Source organism: Tauraco erythrolophus, chromosome 8 (assembly GCF_009769465.1).
Source record: "Tauraco erythrolophus isolate bTauEry1 chromosome 8, bTauEry1.pri, whole genome shotgun sequence".
In the NCBI taxonomy this organism is placed as follows: domain Eukaryota; kingdom Metazoa; phylum Chordata; class Aves; order Musophagiformes; family Musophagidae; genus Tauraco; species Tauraco erythrolophus.
In genome coordinates, this window is record NC_141472.1 from 3,387,791 (window position 1) to 3,412,469 (window position 24,679).

At 45.2% G+C, this 24,679-nt stretch overlaps 1 protein-coding gene across 2 annotated transcripts in view; it reads right to left on the reverse strand.

The window, feature by feature from the left end:
• Nucleotides 1-24,306, reverse strand: part of ABCA12 (ATP binding cassette subfamily A member 12) — an 86,347-nt gene extending 62,041 nt beyond the window's left edge. For both annotated transcript variants that reach the window (XM_086616151.1, XM_086616150.1), the window contains exons 1-6: nt 24,238-24,306; nt 19,912-20,005; nt 6,094-6,241; nt 3,372-3,460; nt 1,853-1,962; nt 921-1,106 (exon numbers count right to left, since the gene is read on the reverse strand). In XM_086616151.1, coding sequence (XP_086472277.1) covers nt 921-1,106; nt 1,853-1,962; nt 3,372-3,460; nt 6,094-6,241; nt 19,912-20,005; nt 24,238-24,306 — 696 coding nt within the window. The remainder of the gene's footprint in view (nt 1-920; nt 1,107-1,852; nt 1,963-3,371; nt 3,461-6,093; nt 6,242-19,911; nt 20,006-24,237) is intronic.
• Between the last annotated feature and the right edge of the window lie 373 nt (nt 24,307-24,679).

Genomic DNA, 24,679 nt, shown 5'->3' on the forward strand with positions numbered 1-24,679 from the left:
CTCATCATGCGCTATGTGCAAAGTCCTGCACGTGGGTCGGGGCAATCCCATGCACAAGGACAGGCTGGGCGGAGAATGGATTGAGAGCAGCCCTCAGGAAAAGGACTTGGGAGTGCTGGTGGGTGAGAAGCTCAACGTGAGCCGGCAATGTGCGCTGGCAGCCCAGAAAGTCAACCGTGTCCTGGGCTGTATCAAAAGAAGTGTGGCCAGCAGGTCGAGGGAAGTGATTCTGCCCCTCTACTCAACTCTCGTGAGACCCCACCTGGAACACTGTGTTCAGCTCTGGAGTCCCCAACACAAGAAGGACATAGAGCTACTGGAACGAGTCCAGAGGAGGGCCACGAAGATGATCCGAGGGCTGGAGCATCTCTGCTATGAAGACAGGCTGAGAGAGTTGGGGCTGTTCAGCCTGGAGAAGAGAAGGCTCTGGGGTGACCTTATAGCAGCTTTCCAGTACCTAAAGGGGGCCTACAGGAAAGCTGGAGAGGGGCTTTTTACAAGGGTGTGTAGTGATAGGACAAGGGAGAATGGATTTAAACTGAAAAAGGGCAGATTTAGGTTAGATATAAGAAAGAAATTCTTTACATTGAGGGTGGTGAGGCAGTGGAACGGGTTGCCCAGAGAAGTTGTGGCTGCCCCATCCCTGGAGGTGTTCAAGGCCAGGTTGGATGAGGCTTTGGGCAACCTGGTGTAGTGGTGGGTTTCCCTGCCCATGGCAGGGGGGTTGGAACTAGATGATCTTTAAGGTCCCTTCCAACCCAAACCATTCTATGATTCTATGATTCTATATGTATTTTGGTACAGAGATAAGCAACTCCCAGCCAGGTGGGGTCACGTTCTGACTCCAAAACACCGCAATGAGCAGTGTGAACTAACACAGCTACTAGCTGCAGATATTAGGGAAGATCCCAGGCACTCACCTGAGAGAGCTGACTTCTGAACTCTTGGGTGAACGACTCTAAAAGCGACGAGTCGGTAAAGCAGAACGTCCGGTGGATATTGGCTGCCATCTTCTCTTCAGCGATGCCGGGACGTGCTGTGTATCGGGACAAGACCTCACACAGAATGACTTTGAGATTTGCTGCAGTTGAATATTGGGTCTGGCTCTAAAAGCAAGATGCAATGTTAAAGGTAGCTTTAAAGTAATACTCCACGTGGGATGATTTTAAACACCGTGAAGAGACTTTTTTTGAGGGGTAGTAGTGACACCTGAAAGGCACTGTCATCACAAGCGCTTACACACATACAGAATTCTAACAGGTGAATGGTGGCATTGAAATCCCTCAAACTCCTCACACAGATAAAGAGAAATTTGTGCATAAGTGTTTCCAGGCCTCCATACAAAACCACAAACATATTAGTGCCTATTACATGGTACCGAGTTTCTGTGACAGAGGAGTTGTTCCTATACGTGGTCAATACCTACACAGTACACACACAGTGCCCTGATGCCACTGCAGGAGTATTGTGGGCAAATAATGAATTCACTGGCAAAGCCTGTGACATCATATCTTTAATTTCCTGTGAAAGAAAACACGCTCTAACCACCTTAACTCACACAAGTTTTGAGCTAAACATCTCAGGGTACTGTGTGTGGCCCTACTTGGTAATTCACGTTATTAGGTCCCAAGGTGTCTGATTTATGGGGTTTTTGCTTAGAAGATAAAAAATTTACCACAGAGCTTAAAAGTTCACCCACAACAGCTGTCTTCTTCTTCCCAAAATAAAGCACATTCACATAACAGGGCAGATCCAAAAGCAATAAACGTATGTTGGTACTTGGAGGTTCTGACTTTTAAATGTGACTCTATATAGATGCTCACACTCAGCTATTATGCAAATACAGACTTACCTTCCCAAAACTGAGGATTTTGTTGAACATGTTGATGCTGGAAGTCAAGTTGGATGGTGATGAAATATTCCGAAGGGTTTTTTCTCTCTGAGATACCAAATCCCCAAATGCTGCAATAACAGTTTGAAACACTGCATTTTACTTAATGTCTTTGAACCTCTTTGCTACATCAAACCACGACACAGGATAGCTGACCAGAGTTTTGGGCACGATTAATCTGTTTCCAAAGATGCAGCCAATGGCATCCTGTAATTACTTAAGTTTTTTTCTATGTAATTAAATCCTGGTTTACACTATTTCCTTCTGTATTTTTTTTTTTTAAATAAATGCATTTAACTATCTGCTTGGAGGTCAATTTTAATTTCCACCTCTTTTCTCCAGTCCTGCAGCTCCCCCGTGCAGGAAGAGATGGGTAGCCTTACGAGGAAGCTTGCATCAGCCCAAGCCGATAGCCCTGTAAGGGAGAGCTTTCTAGGTGTCCTTGGCACCAGTGGGTGGTACTCGTTATTCAGAAACAGCTCCAACACAGATTTGGAGCCCTGCTGCCCGCTACACACGGTGGCAGATGGCCAGGTCCCCAGCTGACACACGCCAAAGCCAACACTTGCTCTGAGCTGCACTCTCAAAACAACACAGCTCACCAACACCAAAGGAGCTATGCCAGTTTACACCAGCAGAAGCTATGACCTATGGTTTTTATTTATTTTTTTTTAAATAAGATGTAGAACTGAGTTCCTCCCTGACCACCCATGGCCATCAACACGAGTTGACCGTTCTCATAACTGTTCATTGATGAAATTTTTTTTCCCCGTGCCTCTGCGTTCAGTTCCTTTCGCGTTCTGCCTTTTCCTGCCCGTACACCAAAGACGTTGGCAGGAATGCTAATTGGAACAGTGAATGGCTGGAGCAGAACAGTCACAGATGCAAACCTGTAATCATTCATTTGATCGTGAGCTCCCTGGAGAAAGGACTATCCATCACGATGGCTTGTGGATAGTACTGGCCATTATCATCGATAAATAGTAATTGTAATGATTTTATGGAAAATTTAAGTTGAAAGTTCCTTCAGGAAAGAGAATCACATCAGAGGAGAATCTCACAAACAATAAATATCCACTGTGGCACAGAAGGAGACTTATTTTCTGGATAACTGTGAATAAGAAATACATTTGAAAAAAATCATAAGCTGTTTATGGACAATTTGTGGGCAGTAAAAGGGCAATATTGCATAAACGGCCAGGTCTCTAATTAATCTCCAAACAGACTGTGATCTCACACTGCTCCTATGAAGCACAACAATTTAATCCTGGTTTCTTGGCCAAATTCCAAAAGCCTTTTCTGCAGTCAGTTACTTGTAATTATTCCCAAGAATTTACACTAATGTCATGGCCATGGTCACATGCCTGTGTAGAACACCTAAATCATTTTAGCAGCGCTCTAAGAATTGTATCTCTGTTCAGAGAAGTTCAAAAGATCAGCCTTTAAAGACCAGAACTTTGCACAGCAGTGAATAACCTACCCAGTGAAGCATTCCTGCTTTTCGGAACCTCTGCACTCCATGGTGATGGATGGTTGTCCTTGGCCACGCTGGATGAACTCCTCCGCTTACTGCGGGAAGGAAGAAAAGAGAAAAAAAAGGGAAAAAAAAAAAAAGACACCTGTAACATCTCACAGAGTTTCTTATGATTAAGCTTACACTCAACTACTGCCTGACTCAGAATGGCTCTACAGCTGGATTTCATGGCAGGTGTGTTGAAATCTGGGTTGTGCAAAAGTCTGGTTCCTTCCAGAGGCCTGGCATGTATTTTGGGAAGCACACCGCAGCGCTCTCAGACACGAAACAGATGGAGGGGACCACATTCATGCCTACTCTGCAGGGACACCAAGGACAGGCAAGGCTTGACATACGTGTTTGGTCTGACCTTAAACAAATTCTCCCTTCTGGAAAGAAGGCCTCATTGTGTCAAGTCCTACTCTGTCCTCCACCAACATATGCTCAGCAGATGAAACGGCTCAGAACTTCATGGCACTGCTAATGACACTTGGACTGAGCAGAGGGACCTTGATGTAAGCTGGAACAGCTCCAAGCTGTAATAACAGGCTGCATGCCACTACCAAGAAATCCTTCAAGATATCAGGACCTTAATTCATCCTTCTCAAACATTTCACTAGAGTGGAAAAGAAAGGGTGGAAGATATTGGTGTTGAGCTCAGTTTTTGCACTTAGTTCCTTTTTATGAAGGGAAATCTCAAGCGACCGTGCCTTGCACACCTTGGTAAATGCTTCTAAGGAACAGAATCAAAGATGAGAACCTTGCCCATTTTCTCTGCTGGCCACTGGTTAAGACACAGTTTTAGGGCAAGTTATAAAACAGTTTAATAAGAGCTTCAGTGAGTTGCACAACGGGAGGGGGAAAAAAAAACCAGTCTGGATTAGCTGAATATTACAAATCTAGAATATTACACAATAATATATCCAGACAATGAAAGGTCACAGCTCAAATACTGTGCTTTCGTGACAAACTCTGAGGCAGAGCTGCATCTATTCCTGTTGGCTTTCCCCTACCCAGGTAACCTTCTACTGAGGTTTTATACTCTGCTGTATCCTCCCGATTTTTGCTGTGGCTCCTAAGTAGTTGTTGTTTTTTCTTGTAGAATACAATATATTTCTCAGGCTGACATTGACTACTCAAGGGTAGGTACACCCACGTAGTCGTACAATACTCCACACGGCCAACTTCTAGCATCAATAGTGGTCAAGATGCTTATTAATGACTCATGTGACTTGAGCTATAGTTTGGCCAAATCCTTTGATTTTCAGTTGGCAAGAAAAAACAGTTATTTCCTAAACAGCTGTACAGAAACCAAAAACAGAAAGCAAGGAGGATTTGTAGCTATTGAAACCCATGGAAGACCTCCAGCTTTGGCACAAGAAGTTCCCGTTTCTTCATTTCAATGCCCCAAATTGACTATTGTTTAACATGCCCAGGGAAAAACAATCACACTGAGGAAATGAGTGAAAAGCTGTGAATCCAGGCATCCAGTCTCTGTGTGGCTCTGCCCTCTCCTGCCGTGTGACCTTGAATTTGATTAGGATTCACCTTGCGTAGCTTCAGTCATTCACACATTTAGTCATCCAGAATCCTCCTAACCAGTGGAGAGATCCTCACCATTGACTTGGACTGGGAAATGTCAATCCCTCTGCACTGACTAAGGAGGACTCTTGAGGAGCCACTAACCCCACGATCCCCCAATCTGCCTGATAGGCTCTCTGGTGGAAGGCATGGGGTCCACCTTAGCTCTTCAGACTCCTAGGCTCTGGCCAAGAAGGATTTTGAGGCTCTGACATAGCCATTATGGAGCAGCCTCTCACCTGAAAACAAAGATGAGCAACCAGGGACCTTGCATGTGAAATGCTCTGATTTTCAGCTCTCCACTAACCAGCCAGGCCTCAGAGCAGCATATTCCCCAGGGGTGTGCCAGAACTAGGCAGCCAAGATGTAGAAACAATCCTGGCTGGCACGTCTCAAAGCAAATGCTACTTGGCTTCAACTAGAACATCAATGAAATTGAAATGCCTTCACTGAACATTTCGATTTCAACAAACCAACATTTCAGCAAAACATGCCCAGCCAGCTCCGCGCTACAAATCTACATGCTTTTGTGGCAAAAATTGTTTTTTTCATTTTTATCCGTTTCTCGATATGTTTGATGGTTTGCAGAGAGGACCCCCATTCTAGCTGGCACTTGGAGAATCTACTGAAAGAGCAGATGCTCCAGAACAAGTGCACCTCAAACTAGAGCTGTTGGGGAACATTTGCCACTTCCACCCAAAGCGCCCTGAATTGATCACCACAGTGGCAGATAAGCATGCTGGGCTGCTCCTGGTACAGGTCTTATCCACCGACACTCTGCAGGACCTGACCCACAATCACACAAAAAATGTTTCTTTGCTCTGGTCTGGGTGAGCAGAAGCATTTTTCTCAGGGAGTAGAATTATCTTCTACCATCAAGCCTGGATCAACTGATACATTATTGATAGTCGTCCCTAATATGGACATTTTTAAAGTGTCCCATGTTGCAGCCCATATTCTCATTTCTAAGTGTTCAGGTATCTGAGACTATATGTGCCATAACAGATATCTGAGATATATCCATTGTGGACACACTTGCACATGCATGGCTGCTCCCTCCACCTCAAAGAAAGTTTTCCTTAACTCAGATATATTCAGAGTCCCTTACAGTCTGAGAGATGAGATGTCATTAAGTCTTGGCAGCAGATCTTCTGGCGAGTACGGTGTGCCTTTACATCTGGCATCTGAATCACACAGCACGGTTTGCAGGAATGGGAAGAAGCCTGCACTAGGGAGGTTTCGGGGTGCAAGATAACCTGGAAGAAGGATGAGAAAGAAAATGCCATTATTATGATGTGCGAGTGCACTTTTTTGCCACCTATTTCTATCAGCTTGTGCAATTTTCTTCTTCCTAAACCATGGGCTTGATTCTCAGCTTCACTGAGGCTCTTTTATTCCACCCTGGCAGCACTAGCTGGCAAAGCCCACTAGAAGCCCCTCCTCAACACTGACAAAGCCACGAAAGGCTATTTAATAGGAAAAAGATTTCCCTGACCTTGTAGTCCCCAGGTATCTTGTTTATAAGATACCTGTCGGTCCCGAAGCAACTGCAGATTTCCTCTCCTGCTCCAAAATGCAAGGAACAGGCAAGAAATGACAAAAGCACGCTAGGTTTACGATATCCTAATTCCACCTTTAAAAAATGAAGTAAATCAGGCACATGGTCAGAGTAAGCTGAAGCACCTGTAAGAGCATGTTCTCCAAGGTTTGGTTGGACCAGTTTCCATGTAATGCCACAAGCTTCAGTCTCAAGCCAGGTTGTTAAAACAAGGGCTCTGCCTCAGCTTTTACCACAGGGACCCAGGACCAGACAACCTCCTTTGCTTTTTGTGCCGACTTGCCCAGGGAAGTTGAGGAGCAATCTATCACCACCACCCTCTCCGTGTCTCCTGCCATCTCAGAGCAGCTCCTGTACCATCTGCTTGGCGACCTGTGATGCTGGCAGCCAGCGCTGAGGGGTGAGATGTATGTCCCCGTCTCCCATTTCCACAAACACGGAGTGGACCTGAGCAATTAGAGACTTTAGGATTTTATGTGCCACTTGCCCTGTGCCGCTTACCGCCAGCCCGCAGGGTCCACCAGCTGCTTTTCCTCTCGGAGACAAATGCTCTAATAAATCTCAAAACTCTTTTGCTGGATCGCAGCAACATATTATTTAAAACAATCACTTGGAAAATTACCTGGCAAAGGACATTCCTATTATTTCTACTATGGAAAGGAGCCAGATTTACAAAAGGCTCACAGGCAGGCTGGTGGTAATTGATTTCTTTGCTCTTTAGTCTCCAAAGACAACCTATGACTCTTGCCCAGGCACAGCTTTATCTCCAACCCCTCCAACAAGGACACTGTACTACATTTGTACTACATTTATTAATTATAGTAGTGGTCAAAACCCAAAAATTCCCAAAGAGGACAGCAGTGCGAGGTGGAGTACACGGTTGTCAGTCTCCTTGAAGAAGACTTGACTTTCCTGAGCTTTCCTCAGCACGGATGGTCACATGCACTGTGTTTTGGGGTCAAAATGCAAAAGCTGATGGTTTAGCACAGGATTTCCCACCACTTTGGGCCACACAGCAACTGGCACAGAAGACTGCTGAGACCTGCAGAGTCAAAGGCAACCATTTTGAGTGGCGTTGTGTTTCTCTTGGATACCTCAGCGGAGAACTGCCCTAGAAAATTAAAGGAGATACCCTGCCAGAGGAGAAGGAGGCTAGAGCTCTACCTGCTGTGGGAAGCTCCCCCAGCACTCACTGTGCCCCCCAGGCCACCAGGACTTGCACAGCAGGCTGGGCCAGCTCCCAGTAATCACAGAGCACCAAGGAGAGTAAAAGATCTCTCTTATTCCTACAGGCAGTCCTTCTGGTGTTGGGGCTGAAGGACCAAACACATACCACTCTAGAGGTTTTGAAGTGTAATTAAGCCTGCTGCCCGTGAGGGAAACTTAAGAGTAGGGCACTTTAATCTGGAAGAATCCTTGTGTGAATATCCCCGCCATGACTGCAACGTTTGCCCTTTGACATCACCAATTACAACCCTGCAAGACGGTGTTTCGCACACACTGGCATTTTTCTCTCATCTTCCTCCTGATCTCCCGCCCCCTCATTCCCATGCAGGAAACTGACTCACACTCCAATCCAAAAACGCACACCGCAGACCTCACTTGACCAACGTCTCTACCAAAATGCAGCTTCAAAGACCTGGGATGCCATGAGGTTTAGGATAGAGAGTGTAGCCACAACGAAGCGAGACAGGTTGGAGCTAGGAGGGAAGCAGCTATGCCCTCCGCAGCCATCAACATCTATCAGCGACAACAAGGGCCAGGAACTAAGCTCAAGTCTCTCAGGAGACCAGGAGCAGCTAAAGCTGTGCAACTCCTGGCTAGACAGCAGAGTAGGGAACACAAGGGCTGGAGCTTGGGGAGCACTGTTCTTCTCTGGAGAGATGGGAGAAGTTTACAGAGACAATTACTCAAGAGATCCAGAGCAGGGGCAGATACTTCCTTGAGATATAAGTAGCAATAAGGAATTTTAGAATTGGACTCAAAGGTGGTACACTTTGCACTAAGTGGACAATTAAACAACCAGTTGCTGCAGCACAAGCGAGGTGTAGAGCGTAAGAACACGGTGATGATGTCAGCTCTTTCTTTTCTTTTCTTTTGAAACAGCAGGCTGAAAAATAGAGAGACAGGAATTCATGTCCTGAAGTTTGGAAGTGCTGCTACTCATGGTGGTGCCACAATGCGAAGACATTATGGGCTCAATGTGTTTGAGGTATACAGTGAGGCTCTGCCAACTCGTGTCAGATGTTGAGCAGTTTGCTGCAACCTGGTTACAACCATGGGGCCTGATCCATCATTGAGTCACTGCAGATGTGGACTGGTGCAACCACATGATGTTCTTGGCACAAAAGCAGCAGAGATGCCAGGGAGGACTTTTCTGGGAAAGCCCTGACCTCTGACAGCAGTTAGAGAATTAGGTCAGTTTTTCAAGAAAGACCATGATACAGAAAAATCTGAAATGTCTGGGCCAAATTCTCATTTGGTGTAAGTTAGACGTATGCTGGTTCATAACCCTGAGTGTCTAGCACACGAACACCACACAGGCTTACCCATGAGGGTGAAATGAACTGTTTTGCTGGCTGTGCTGCCTGCATTGATGAGACCTCCACCTACTCCAAAGAAAGTTTAAAGATCCAGTTCAGATGTAGGCACCTCTTCCGCAGACACCTACCGCTAGGAGATGAATCCCACCTTTGCTTTCTTGTGTGGCCAGCTGATGGTGCTGAAGAAACTACACTGTACACACTGCCTTCTTTATGCACCAGCCCCACCAAGCCAAGAACAGGGTGGTCAGGCTGGTGTGACAGGTCTGTCACTCCCAGATAACAAGCAGTCAACCTCACCACCATCAGAACCACCAAGCACTTGTTCCCCTGTTCATACTGCCTTGAAAATCATGTCCTTCAAGAGGTCAACAACTTAATTTAATAGAAGCTGAGCAGTGCAGCCAGGGAAGGCTCAGCTTCTGAGTATGCTGTCTCTGGCTGGTGTGCCTGAGATCAGAGCAAAGCCAGAGCATAAGGCACCATGCAGGAAGCATGGCTGATTTGGGAGTCCAAGCCCCCACACAAACATAGTGTAGCCTCAGAGCTTTTTCCTTTAACTCTCTCTCATCCTGCAAAAGAAGGAATTTTCTGATGAGAAGGTGAGTCAAGAGATTAACGTGCTCTCTGCTCCATCGTCCCGCCCTCCATCCACTTGCTCGTGGAAGGAGACATGACTTCATGGAGCCACACGGGCGGCTCTGCCCACACAAACTCATCACCTGTGTCAGCCACGCGCACCATTGAAAGGATGGCTGGGAAGGAAGCTGGCTCCTGACTCCCTTCAGATGTTCCTAACTACCCGTCCCTCCCTTGGCTTAAGATTTATTTGGCACGTCAACTACATTAGAACACAACATAAGCACTAGCTATGAAACGTTACTGAAGGAAATCTGTAAACGCTCCGCAAATTTTAAAGGACAGTCTTTTGATGGGGATAGTTTTGCAATCTGGAACATAACACTTATCACCATAAGTGACTTTAACAGTATTTCTATTGCTGGGAATCCCTTCAGTCTTCCACACGCTGCAGGAGGCAGCTCCTTCTCCCACCGAATTCTACAGCAATGCCATATAGAAGGAATACGGATTTCCCTGACCTTGTAGTCCCCAGCTTTACGACGCCACTTCCCACAATACAGCAGATCCACAACACATGACATCATTTTTCATCCTCCTCACTGCCTTTAGCTTTAAATCTCTTAATCTTCTAAAACTACAATTACCTTTGGAGGATCTCCACTGCCTATGAGCCAAGAGGGAGAGACCACTGCACCCACTGCTGCCCCATGTCACCAGCATGAGAGGTCACCAGCTGAGAGGTCACCAGCACACTTCTTGTCAAATTGACTCGTCTGCAACCAAAATCTGAGCCCGGATCTGTGTCATGTTAGCAAAGACTGACTTCTGGGTTTGCCAGCAGTAGAATCCCAAGCGCAGAGGCTCTTGCTGTCCTCTCTCACTGAGAGCTTTGATTTCCTGTCACCATTGAAAGAAGGGCACCAAATCTGAAGAAATCAAGACAGGCATCCCAAAAGGCAGAAGAGGCCAAGGGCTCAGTGTTGCACAAGCTGGCTGGTTCTCCCTGCTCAGTAGCATCTAGCCAGGCCAGCCACATCTCCAAGAAACAAGCCATGCACAGCAGTAATAACAAACACAGGATACCCGAAATAAATACGTGCATGCCACTGGAAATTCTGGCATTTCCACATTTGCTTTCATTTGGAACAAAACGAAGAAAATTAATTTTTCTTACTTCCCTGAGTGTTGGAAATGCCAACATACTTCCCTTCGACATGAACAAAACCTTTTGTTTTCTTCAGGAAAAGGTGCTTTTCATAATAACGATGAAAAATGTCAGGGTAATAGTAACTGTCATAGAAGAAAGATGAAAATCACTATTTCCCTACGATCTATAAGATTAATTGAAATTGACCAAAATGTTGAAATCTAAATGGAGCATGTTTTACGTTGCCACATTGATTTTGCTTCTTTCATTGCACTGAGGTTTCAGGCGTTTGCATGAGCTGAGCCCAACCACTCATTTCAAGGAACTGGGCGTTTCAGCGGGCTGTGGGCACAGCACCATGAACGCAGCAGGAATATATATTCCATTTTATTCATAGTTTCATAGATTTCTAGGTTGGAAAAGACCTTAGAGATTCATATCAAAGATACAGGATTTCTATTATGAATGGCCACTTCTTAAATAAATTTGGGTACATTAACTGTATTTTCTCCTTCCTTTACTATTAATTTAAAAAAGCATGCTGAGTTTTTCTGTCTTCTATCCACCCACAGTTTAGTGTCATATCACTTCCTCACCTTGGCCTTAAAAAAATTCTCTTGGCTTCAGATTTCGTACACTCTGATACTGCATATACCTTATAGAATCATAGAATCATAGAATCATAGAATCATAGAATGGTTAGGGCATGAATTCCTTCTATATTCCTTCCATAGTTCATAAAAATTCCATACAAAACTCCCCCACTGGTGAATTAAAGGCATTAATGAGCAAATGACTTCATTAGAAAGTATTGTGTTTAATTGAAAATGTATTCAATCACTGCTAAATCAAAGAGACTTAATAACTGGGACTCTTCAGCTAAGAAAAAGATGGCCAAAACTTGGTTTGATAGAGAAATAAATAAAATAATGAAAAGGCTGAGTAAACAATCAACCTTGCAACACAGGGGCAAAAAAAAAAAAAAAAAGAGATCATGAAGTAGCAGGCAAAAGGGACAGAAAGTACCTTTTTTAACAAACACCAAAATGTTGTGCAACTCACTGCCACAGAATGGTGTGTGCTGAAAAGTAGATATTAATTTAAAAAAAAGAATTAGACAAATTCACAAAAATAGATTATCAGTGGCTACTAAATCTGATCACTTGGACTCAACCCCTTCAGCCTCTGTCTGAAGAAACCTTAAACCTTTGAAGATTTTTCCAGTTGAGGGAACACTCAGTCACCCCTGAGCAGCAGCAAGGGCTCTAACCCAGAGTGGCAATTCTGACTGGTTATCAGCTGTGATTTATATTTACGAAGTCACAAAACACACAACGAGAATATTTACTGCTATGGTGATCTACTCCAACTTTCTAAGTAAAATGTTTAACTACATCGTGTGCACGCAGCCTTCTCGCTTCCTTTCTAGTCTTTCTCATAGTCACAGCATTGCTTTAAAATTTAGTCCTTTGCTTTGTTAAACAGGGTTAAAAAGACAAACGCGACTGTTTCATGACATGCTGATGATATTGTTTCTCTTCAACCACACGCGACTGCCCATTTCCAGCTTTGTTCACATCTACTTAAGAATCACAGAATGGTTTGGGTTGGAAGGGACCTCAAAGATCATCCAGTTCCAACCCCCCTGCCATGGGCAGGGACACCCTCCACTACATCAGGTTGCCCAAAGCCTCATCCAACCTGGCCTTGAACACTTCCAGGGATGGGGCATCTACAACTTCTCTGGGCAACCTGTTCCAGTGCCTCACCATTGAAAAACAACTTTTTTTTTTTCATAGAAAGCTTTATAATAGTGCCAGGACTTTTGATCTCTCCAAAAGCTAAACCCGATTGTCAGATTCTTTACATTGAGGGTGGTGAGGCACTGGAACAGGTTGCCCAGAGAAGTTGTGGATGCCCCATCCCTGGAGGTGTTCAAGGCCAGGCTGGATGAGGCTTTGGGCAACCTGGTGTAGCGGAGGGTGTCCCTGTCCATGGCAGGGGGGTTGGAACTAGATGATCATTGAGGTCCCTTCCAACCCAAACCACTCTATGATTCTATGATTCTATTACACAGACATCAGTTCACCTGTGTAACACAAAGCCTACTCTGATTTGCAAGTCATACACTCATTACTAGGCTCACTATTTTTCAAAATTAAAGCTCAGCAGGACCTCGGGTCACTCCATTCAACCTCCCAGACATCCGGTGCGACTGGGAGAGATTCAAGAGCTTGCATTTGTCATCTTCACAGCAATAGCATCCTTGTTCTCTCGAGTGTCCCAGTAACATGATGTCCTCAGCTGTCTGCCTACGACAGTGAGATTGACGCAGCAGACAACTCGCTAGGAGACTCCTCCCTGTGTTGGTGGCCTCAATGGAGGAAGCATTTCATTGCCTAATTCTTCCCTCGAGCATTTCAAGCTCTGCAAATGAGACCAGCCCAGAGCAGACAGCATCAACTTCCATGCTTATTAAGACTAGGCAAGCAGGTTTTGCTCGCCCACAGACCTTCACCTTCCACTCCCTTATTTAATAAATTAAAAATCAGCACTTGAATCTCAATGCATTGCGTTCACATCCCGATCAGGGAGAACATAAAGACAAGAGACTATAAAAATTGCAAAGGAGCAGGTGAAGCAGCAGGTGTAAAGGGAGGAGAAAGAACTCCCGTGCAAAGAACAAAGAAGGGGAGATGGAAATATTCTAAGAGGTTTTGCAAATTCAGGTCAAGACGAGGAAATGACAGAGATGATGTCTGCACTGTGGGGCAGAGCTGATGGAGAGGGATTGCAGTGGAGGTTGACTGCATGGTGGAAGGATGCTCCACTGGCTGAAGCACACACACACTGAGAGAGAGAAGGAACTCTACACTAGCCCTTTTCCTACAGGGCTTTTTAAGCAATATTCAATGCAGACAAGGCTAACTTGGTCTCGTTGTAATACAGCCAACTTGCTCTTGTACCTACAAGCAGCAGGGCACTGCACAAACACGACCAAAGAAGAGAGTGGGAACATTTCCCAGCGAGAAGCTGGAACCTAAAAGCCTAAACCCATATCTAGACTCTGGAAAAAAAAAAAAAAACTGCACACAAGCTGTCTTTGCTACACCAATGTCTTTCAGTGCTGAGTGCCTCCAGGTAGCCTCCAGAGTCCAGGTTTAGATTCTTCTAACAGAAGTGACCTTCCTTCCAAAACGCAGACATCGACAATCGCTAACTTCAGTGCTAGTCAAACTGTTCAGCGCCTCTGGAAAAATGCTTCTGCGCTCCTAGGTCCCAGTATCCGGATTCAGATGCTTCAGGAAGTCAACTAGAATTAAGCAACTGCCTCAAGGCCCTGTTGTAATTCAGTGGGGAGGAAAAAATTACTGGTAACTCGGGAGTTCCCGTCTCCAACTCTAAACATCCTTCAGTCACACCTCACAAGGTGGAAGAGTCCGTAGAAAGAACTGGAGATGTGAAGATTTATGAAAAGGGAGGTGTTATAAACATCACAGCGCTCCGTTTAGGCTATGGGTCTCCGAGATAAGTGGAAGCTTGGGCAAGTCCCAGGGAACTGTACGGCTGGGCACTGCTTATGTATGTAAGTAGATCAATGTATATATTTATTAGAGCAAATGTGGGGATAATTAATACAATTCATACCCCCCTCCAGCACTGTTTCAATGAAACAGAGCGTTATATGGCAGTCTGCTCCCCGGCACAACCGCAGCACAACAAAATGAAACAAAACAAAGTTCATACCAAAGCAAGGCAGGACCTGCTGAGGCTACTTTGCTGATCACACTGCAGCTGAGCGCAGATGAAAATCTGGTGTTGGGTTGTCTAGAAAAGGGGAGAAAACGGACAGAAAAGGAGGGGAGGAAAATGAAGCAATATCAAGGAAAACAAGGAGTGGGGTTGCTCCACCACAGGCAAATGGAGAGCTGGAAGTCTGATGTGTGCTTGTCTGTACACAGAGTAGGTTGAACAACCCTTGGGGTGGATTTTGCCTTGCATAAGTACCCATGACTTACCCAAACGAATGGAGTGGCCTGTGTAGCTGAGCCACCATCTCAACACCCTGTAATTAGCACAGGAACCTACTAATTTTTCCACACTACTGGGAAAAGAGATGAGTTCAGGTCCTTCCAACTATGAAGCAAATCTCTTTAAAGGGCAAGCATCTTTTCGGAGCTTTCTCATCTCTGGGATGGTATCTCAGGGGAAAGACAGCGCTGTGGCCCACCCTGCTCCATGCTATCTGCCCCCACACATGTCCTAGCAGCCATCACTCACATGGAGAATTAACCCAGTTCAAGGTCCTTCTCTGTTAACTGTGGGACAAGGTTAGTTCAAAGGTTTCTGCATCAGAGTAACATGCTGAGACTGACACAGGGAGCTAAAACTGGTTTGAGTTCCTTAGTTACACGGACCAACAGGGCAGGAGCCCCCTGAACTCATCTACCAGCACATTGCTGCAACAGCTAGAGAGGCAGAGACCCACACGGGTGATGAAGACGGAGGGCAGTAGGCATGGCCTGCCATGTGCTCGGCAGAACAGACACCTCGCACCCATCACAACCAGCTGCCTCATCCCCTTTCCCATACCACTGGATACTACCTGCATTTATCCTTTTCTTCTAAGCTACACAGAGCATCCTGTCTCTTTTTCTGACACTGTCCTGACCAGGGCAACTCGTTATCTTTAACACACTAATAGTGCTCAGCACAAAAGTCACAGGAAAGCTCCTGCAGGTGCAACAAGTCACAGCCTCTCTCCCAAGGCATCTCGGACCTGTGTGCTGTGATTCAGACTGATTTTTCCAACCAGTTCTGGACCTGTTCAAATCAAAGGTACTGATCACAGTGAGGCTGAATGGAGCGTAGCTCAGAGATCTTCCTATATCCTGATTTTTCCAGGATATAGGGTCCTCTCCCAGGAGCGCTGGAGCCAAGAATGAGAGCAGAGCATGAGTATCTGCTCCTGTGTGGTGTTGTGCCACGCAGCTCTGGCTCCAAACCAGACCTGAACAGCCATGCTGGTACTGGCAAACAGTGCAGTACTCAACTATTACGATATTCCCCCAGAACATTGGCTGCAAAGAGCAGCCTTGCGGAGAACTCTGCTGCTTGAGTCTATCATGAATATCTCTGAGCGAACGCATTACACTCTGCAGGCATCTCCATGAGGGTGATGAAATTTGGGTGGAGATTCTGGGCAGCGGTGATGGGTAAGATGTGCTTCACTGAGAAGAGTTCAGGCAATGAATTCCCTGGCAGAAAGAAGTTGGTGGACTTTAAGACCAGACCCAAGAGCGCAGCTTCTTCCCATGCAGAAGGATAAACATCTGTGAAGGAGGCACGGCTTTCACAGCCCACTGGCTGTCCCTTGGAAGGCCAGGGGGAGCAGAGCCTTGGGTCTAACAGGAGAGCAAGGTTTCTATCACATCTTCTCCACAGCACTGAAGAGCAGGGGTTCCGAATGAGTGGGCTAACCACACCCAAGAGAGCTTCCACGGAGAACAATGATGAGGCCAAAGCGACAGGAGGGGAGAGAAGGAGAACAGCAAAGGAAGAAAGCGGGTGGGGAGGGTGTGATGGGGTGTGACAGTGCTAGTTAAAGCAAGGAGCTAACTGGGATTCTCTGTTGACTGAGTGGGTTGGGCCCTAAGGGACAGATTGTATCTCATACACAATTCCCACACCTTGCAAAAACCTGTAGTGATGGAAAGGGACTTTTGTCCCTACTCACTCTAGAAAACAGGCGATACGGGCATAGAAAACCTGGAAGGTACCATCAAACTCAGTTCACTGGCTTTCACACAGCAGGCTTCCAACCCAGAGCTTCCTATTCCACACGCACGCCACAAAACACATCCCCAAACCATCTAGCAAATGTAAAGTCTGTGATAACAAGGTCAAAAGCCACAACTGCAGTGTGCATAGTAAGTTGGATGGGGACTTTGTTTGGTTAGACTCTCAGATCATCACAGGAACTCAGTATGCAGAGAGAGAGAAATCTTTTTTGTTACTCCTGACAATAATCTCTGCTGACGTGGAAACACACCATCAAACAGATCCCTGGGAGAAAGAAGAGAGGTGGTTATTTTTTTCCTCTTAGACACTAGATGCTTTAGCTGTGAAGAAAATTATGTATCAGACAGATTTCAGCTCCTTGTTTTCCTCAGTTCTCAGCTTTGCTACGAGCATCCTCTTGACTGGTGACGTTTACTTGGCATGTCTATACCCTTCGGAGCTCAGCCTGGCACAAGTTCCCATTGCAGTAGGTGCTACACAAACGTTAACTCAAAGCAAGGAACTTGCTCTTGCAGGAAGCTCTTGCCACTTGTTCACTCTTGACTGATATTTGCTAAGTAATTTCTCTATATAACCCTCAATCTATTGAATGTGTATTCGATGTCCTTCAGAAGAACTTACTGTCTCGAATTTGAGATGTTTTAATTGAGCAAAGAGATTTCAGGGCATTTCTGTGGCCCTGAATACATGAGATAAGTGTACAGACTGAGATCTTCTGTGGGGTTATCTCTAAGGCTTCAAAACTCAGCATCTGAGTAGCTTATTCCATCTCTGTACCATTGATTCTGTGCTTCCTGACTTTTGTCTACCTGTGATAATCTCTTGGCAGCAGAAATGGAAACAGCTTCTTGTCACTGCTTAACGATCGTGTCTTCTAAGGCAGGCACTGGAACTCAGCGTAAAGTAGATTTTATTCCTGTTCAAAATGAACCAAAAACCCCCTCCTGTCATAGTTTTCCTAGATGTGCCCACCTGCCTTTTTTTTTTCTGCCAGAAAAGAAAGTTCCCAAATGATTTCTCTTTTGCTTTTCAAGCAAAAAGTTGATACATTTTTTCCAGTTGTCAAAAAATGAAGGTAACTGTCACGTGGCTATTCTTAACTAGAAAAGCAGCAGAAACTGGCTGTTTGATGCTCTGGTTAACGTTCTTCTCCATCCCCTTGGGATCCTTAGATGGTTTCTGAACATCTGGTTCACAAGAATACACCACAACCATTATTTTCCAATATAAAACCTCTCTTGCAATAGAGAGTCCCTATTGTCCAGTTCTAAGACATACACCTACTCACATACTTACTGAGATTTGTCCCAAAATAGAATTCACCTCTGGAAGAAAGGGGAAGTAGTCCAAAGATACTGCCCAATCTTCCCCTTTCCTGCAAAGCACAACTGATGGAGCTACTTGCTGTTCCTAAGAACATTCCTTTCAATCCATGAACTCAGAAATGCAACCATCCAGAGCAAACACGTTCCAAATAAATATTCATTCAAATTAATGGCCACGTAGGGTAAAAGAATAAATATTGTACCATCCAGCTGGCTCGCTTGACATTCATCTTATCTGATTTATCAGGGACAGGAAGTATAACCAATGGAGCAGCATGGGAGTACTGCCATTTCCACACTTGGCAAAACCTGGGTTTTTCACAGAGTACAACATGTCCTCTCTTGCCTGCTCCAACTGGTTCAAGGGAATTTGGGAGAACTTCAAATATATAACGCTCCTAAAGAGGCCTTTTGCTGACCGCAGACGGGCTCGGGGTTAAAGGACCACCTTCACGCACCAAGAGTGTCCTCCATTAAAGACTTTCTTTCAGAAAGTCACTTACTCTGGTTTCCATCCCTGTCTGCAAGATGAGGTACAAAAACCTTCAGTGAGATTAGGCTGCAAGCTCTTTGGGACTAGGGCTTTTCTAATTGTATATCTAGTATTTGTCACAATGTGGCCCTTTCTCACACATTACACAGAAACAAAGACTTTTTAACCAGAGAATCACAAACATCACTAACTGGTTTGAATATTTCCAGGGCACGTACACGCCACCAAGTACAGGTCCCTCACGGCCACATTTCACACATCTGGTAGCTGCAAACACTGGACTATGAGTCAGGTGTTGCAAATCTTTTCATAAGGGTCATTTTTGAGGGTCTATTCCTACTCTGTGCTGGGAAACCGTGGCTCTCAACAACAGCTCTGCACAGCTTTGTGCTGCAGCACGTGGATGTGATTCAGCAGACCAGATGTGCAACATGAAGCAAAAATCTTGCATAAACTTTCAGTGTCTCCGCAATGGTAAGGCCGAGGAACCCCACTAATGAGCAGATAGCAAAGAGAGTACAGCTCCACGACTGATTTCTCAAAACCCAAAGGTTGGCTGCCACTGAAAAGAGGAATCCAGTCCTTTAACCCACTCCTCTGCCCTCCTTTGGGACTGCACTTGTGAGGCCACAGAGTGCAGAATCAGGGATTTAATCCAACTCAAAATTAACACTGTGGAAGAGAAAAAGGCTTCCAACTGGACAAACTCCTCACTCTCTTTTACCATATTGCTTTATGAACAAACATACCTAGGGCTGGGGACATGATTCTTCTGATGGTGATAGGGACTCCCTAAATCAGTGTAAGCTTCTAAGAGCAGATCCAAGCACACTCGTGCCCTGAGACGCAGACACGTTCTCCTGACCGTTGCTTCAAGGCTTGCAAGCAAAAACCAGCTTGTGCAAACTCTTCACCTGTTTCACCCACCCAAAGACCTGCTTTTTGACTTGCCAGAAAGGGTTCACATACATCATGAGGCCACAGGAGCCAAAAAGCATGCTCTTCAGCTGAGCCTTAGTAGTAGCTGCCTGGATAGGTACCTTCTGCCTGTCACACACGAGGTAAAATCTTACATGTTGACCAACCTTATGTTTGTTACCTCACCTTCATACTCCCACTTGAAGCCTATGCCCTTACTTGTTTTACTGAATAAGATCTCCCCTCGCTGCCCTCTTGTCCCTCAATTTATCACATGGATTTATATTGTCATCTACAACAGCAGTATCTGAGTGCATCTTGATAAGACAGTTCTTTAAAGCTGTTTTCTAGTTATAAAACTAATTTGGAAAAACATAAACAGAAACAACCTCAGAAGAACACGGAGTTTTTATTTACAGCACGCTGCATCCTAGGAAATCTCCACTGGAAACTACAAAGAACTGAATTTGTAAAAGTAACAAAACACATCAAATTAACACATCAGTCACTGAAATGAGAACTAAACCCCAAAGACGTAAAAACAAACCAGTTACTTACAGTTTGGCTGTGGTTCTGGAGGGAATTTGAGACGGATAATGGCCAAGATTATGAAAACAACCACAGGCCAGGAAATTAAAATGAACGACCATACCTATAAAACAGCAATGAAAATATATCGGTTACGTTTGTCGTATTGATGTGTCCCAGAGCTTGTCTGGAATGCACAAGCACTACCCTAAATGAGTTATAAGACTCATTATAAATCACCCCTGTCTTGGTATGCATACTATTAAACCCACGTATTGTCTATGCAGGAAGAAAAACTACAGCAGATTTTAATAGCAAATAACAAGTTAGAAAATAACACAAGCCTTCCTGTGTTTCAGTTTGGCAGGTAATTACGGGGACAGTGTTTACACAACTTTGAGAGGCTGCTATGTAAGAGTAAAAGCACGCCGAGAAGTACAAGACTCCGATGGCAAGATAAGAGCTCAAGTGCAAAAGGTTGGTTTCACTTTCAGTGAACAGCACTGCTCAAACGATGGGTAAAGCTGTCTTTGATTTGATTAATTATGCCCCAAAATGAAAGTGTTTGACAAGTGAATTGACAAGTCTACGGTGTTTTTTTCCCCCAAAGTTTCACTGTTCTTCACAAACTGTAGTTCAGCCTCACCGCAGAGCTGAAAGAAAAGATTTTCATAATAGTTATTTAGGAGATGTGGGGTTCGAGCACGGTGTAGGAAGGGGGTTATGGAGCTGGAGAAATCACATTGGAACACCTACCACCAGGATCCTTCATATGAGCCTCTGACCCCAGCAACCTAACTCCCTGACATCTCTCCATGTCTAACATGCAGCAGTCCATATAGATGAGCCGAGATGGATGAGAGATGATGTAAAATTGGCCTAGCATGTTGGAAAAAACATGAATATTTATAGAGGTCTTGTCTCTGACATGAGGGTTAACGATTTCAGTGGATGAGAGCGAAGCAAGTACAGTCTGCTAATCATCTAGTATAGTCAACCAAGCTAGGTAGGAGGCCCAAAGTCAAGGCTTAAAACTACAAACCTTGGAGTTCTGTAATCTAGGAAAATGCAATTATTTAAATAGCCAATTGCTTTTGCACTAGCTGGCTAGCTTGCTACCGTGCTTACTGGATTAGAGTTTTCCATCTGTCAGTAGTTAAGCTCAAACTACTCTGTGCTGCAAAATTGCTGTGCCATCTTCACGCCAATTTTTGAAACCGCAAAGATGTCTTTCTTCAAAATCATCCCATTTTTCATCGTTGTGTTGCTATTTTTTTCAGATCAGCACATATTACCCCAAACTGTTTTTCTAAAGTAATTCCAAGCCCATAGCAGTGTTTTCATTTCCTGTAACACTTACTGGAACGTAAAAATAAACAAACAGACAGACAAACAAATCCTGGAGAGCAATTCAGCTCAAAGATGGTTGTTTTACAGCAACCCCATCCGTATCATCCCTGATGAGATGATACTCAGCCATGAAAGCGGGAGCAAGATTCATGCCCCAAAAGAGGCAACTGACAGACATCAAACCACGAGGCACTTCCCCACACATCCCTTCAGAGAGGGTCCTCCTATAATTTCAGCATTCAGCAACAGTTTAGCTTTTACAGACAATACTCTTCCTGCCTTTTAGATATACACTGCCATTCATAACAAGATTAATCACTGAAACAACATATTTTTATATTTTTTTTATATCACCTACTTTCCCTATAATCAGTACCCAAACGTGCTGTTTAACTCTGATTAATTCACATGCAAACGGTATTATTAACGTATCCTCCTTGTTTAGTACCACGTAGGCTCAAGTAAAATTACGGGGTAACAGCACAGAAACTGATATGAGTCAGAAGATGCCTAAAGGAAGGGCAAGAGATCTGTCATGTTCTTGGGACAAGAAATGAATACTGATTGTTTCTACTCAGCGAAATCTTTGCACCTCCCCAGTTTGAGCTAAAATGGTGTTTATACTCCTCACTTTCCAGACAGCTCCTCTTCTACAGTATCTCTGTACTTTGACTTAATCGGATTTCATAGTAGCTGGGTACATCAGTTGCAACATAACAGCATTCCCGCTGTCCCAGGCATTTCTGAGTTAACAAAAACAAGACAACCAGCCTGGCCAAACTGATTGTGGGTGGAACGTACTGACTCGAACGGAGCCATAACCAACCTCAGTTTGGCTCTTGGGACATGAAGCACCATGCTGTGACGTAGGTTGCATAATCCTTCAATTGCTGGATTATTTTACTGCTACAAGTAGATTTAATTGCTCAGACCTTACTCAGTACCTCTGGACGCAGGCACATTTTCTCTCCCTCCTGCCTCTGTTTAAACAACCAAGCTGCCTAGAAGTGACAGATGGAAAGCAACAGAAGTGCAAGAAGCACTGAGTTCTCCAGTTCCCCTTGGCACACGGGCCAAATCTTGCTTGTGAGAAGGCTGCTACCTAAACTCATGACCATTCCTTTCTCAGCAGGAGTAACCTGTGTTGAGGCACTCTCTGGCCACGGATGCAGAGCTTCAGCTGATTTCAACAAATGGACAGTCAAGCAAGCTGTAGCTCTCCCTGTGCTGCACAGGTAGAGGCAGCCTCTCCGGGGGCTCTGCAGAGAGCTCAGAGAGGAAATAAATTGTAAAGCAAAAAGCAGAAGAAAATGTGTTTGCAAGCCCTGGAGAGGCTGATAAACAGAGCAGGAAAGCACTCAAGTCTGCAGGGAGGAGGACGGGAGCTGCCTGGTGTCAGACCATTCCGTGACATACCAATCAGCACCACTGCAGTGGCAGGAATCACCTTCACAGGTTATCAGAAACTGAGAAGCACAACAGAACACTTTCCTCACAAAGCAAGCATGCTAAAAAAAAAAGAAAAAAAGAAAAGCTTTCTAAAAGCCTGGTCCATAGTGAAGTGAGATTATACAGGTAAATAATGGCAAGCAGGAGGACAGAGAAATCAGGATGTGTTTGGGAGCAGAGATCTGGGTTTACCTCCTTACACCTTCTCCAGGCTGAGCAAGCACCCTAATTTGAAGCAAGAGAGGGAAATAAAAGCGGGTTGCAGGGAATGCCTGCCATAAAATAATCAGTGGTGGCCAGGTTTTTACTTTAATTGACATTTCGATTCTTCAGAATTGACATTTCAACTCCACAGGAAATCAGAATCAAAGCAAGTGAGATTGAATGGTCAGAAGTACAGGTAGGGCTTAGGGTGCACAAAGCTGAAAGAGATGAACAAGGCTTCTGCTCTGAACAAGGTTGTTACAATTCCTCTTGAGAAATTAGATGTACTGGGATTCCTCTGCATCTCAGAAAAATTCTCCTGTATCCTTCACAGCAACAAAGGATGCACTGCTCTAAGGTGCCCAGCACATCCACAGCTCCTACGGAGGATCAGATCCTATGGAGTCAGATGAACTCAGCACCCCTCTGAATCAGGCTCCACAGGGCAGGGCAGGCAAGAGCGGACCTTGCAGAAGTGTGCAGCAATACGAGGCCTTTTGCTCCATCCTCATATCACACCCTCCACAACCGCTTCGTTTCTGTCAGTATTCTCTGCACCTGCCAAGGCTTCCATTCAACCAAGAAGTTTAAAACCCATTACATTTGGATTACTAGCAAGAGGGCAGGTTGCAATACAAGTCCATGAACTGTAGCATGGTTCTGCTGAAATTACAGTGCAGCTGTATTGAAACCGGCCTGGGACAAAACTACTGGGCAGGTTTTGCCTGGACCCAAAGGAATGTTTTGCAATTCCACCCAAAGGAACATTCATCTCCCTGATGCTGCTGCAGATCAGATTGTTCTCTGGGCATTGCTAGCAACGGTTTACCTTTTGGAAAGAAAGACCGTTTGAGGTGTTTGATTTGCAACACACTGTACTACACTGGCAATCTGTCCTAGGTGCATCTCTCAGAGCCACTTTTTTCTTTGTCCATCCTTTACAAATGGCTCTATTGAAGAGCACCCCCCCATCGCCCCCAAATCCCAGGGACTCCTTGGAGGCTGTACACAGACTGCGGGGTCTGCTCAACATAGGAGCAGGTACAGAACTGCAGCCTTAATTCAGGTCTGCCCAAGACTTTTATGCATGACTTTGTTTGCATAGACCACTGCCCCGAGGAAACAACTGTGGCATCCGTGGTACTCAGTCTGGACTCCTGAGCCCTCATGCATGAGCTCCAACGCAAGACTCACCTTCACTTCCATGCCATTCCCTTCCTTCCCCCTGCCTCTATCACCAGCCTTCAAAATATTTCAATACTGTGACCTTCCCCTCCTGCAGTAACCCCCTTGCTCCTCAGCTCCTGGGATTTCCAGGTTCCCCTTCCTCTACTACGTTGTTTTCGCACTCACCGGCTGCCTCTTGACACTCAGCCAGTTCTTCCACAGCAGGATCCTCAAGTGCTGGGAGAGCGCAGCCATCCTTGGCTGACCCAACCAAAAGCGAACAGGCTGCGTATTCTTCCTCCCCAGGCTTAGGAGGTGAAAGTGGAGGCTCTAACCCAAACGGGTATCCAGTGTCCAATATCCACAGCTCTGCCTCTTCCCCACAGCATAGCTCTGAAGCAGCTACTTCATCCACTTGTGGCTGCTGTACTCGCAGTAGCCGTAGCTCCTGTCCACACAGCAATAGCTCCTAGCAAATTCAACAGGTTATTCCTCTCCGGGCAGGCAGGCAGACGCAGCAGCCTGCCTCCACTTGTGCTAATTACAATATCCAGCCTCTCCTGGCTGCTCCTTGTTCAAGCCCTAACCGATAAAATGGATAGCATTCCAAAAAGATGCTTCTGCTTAA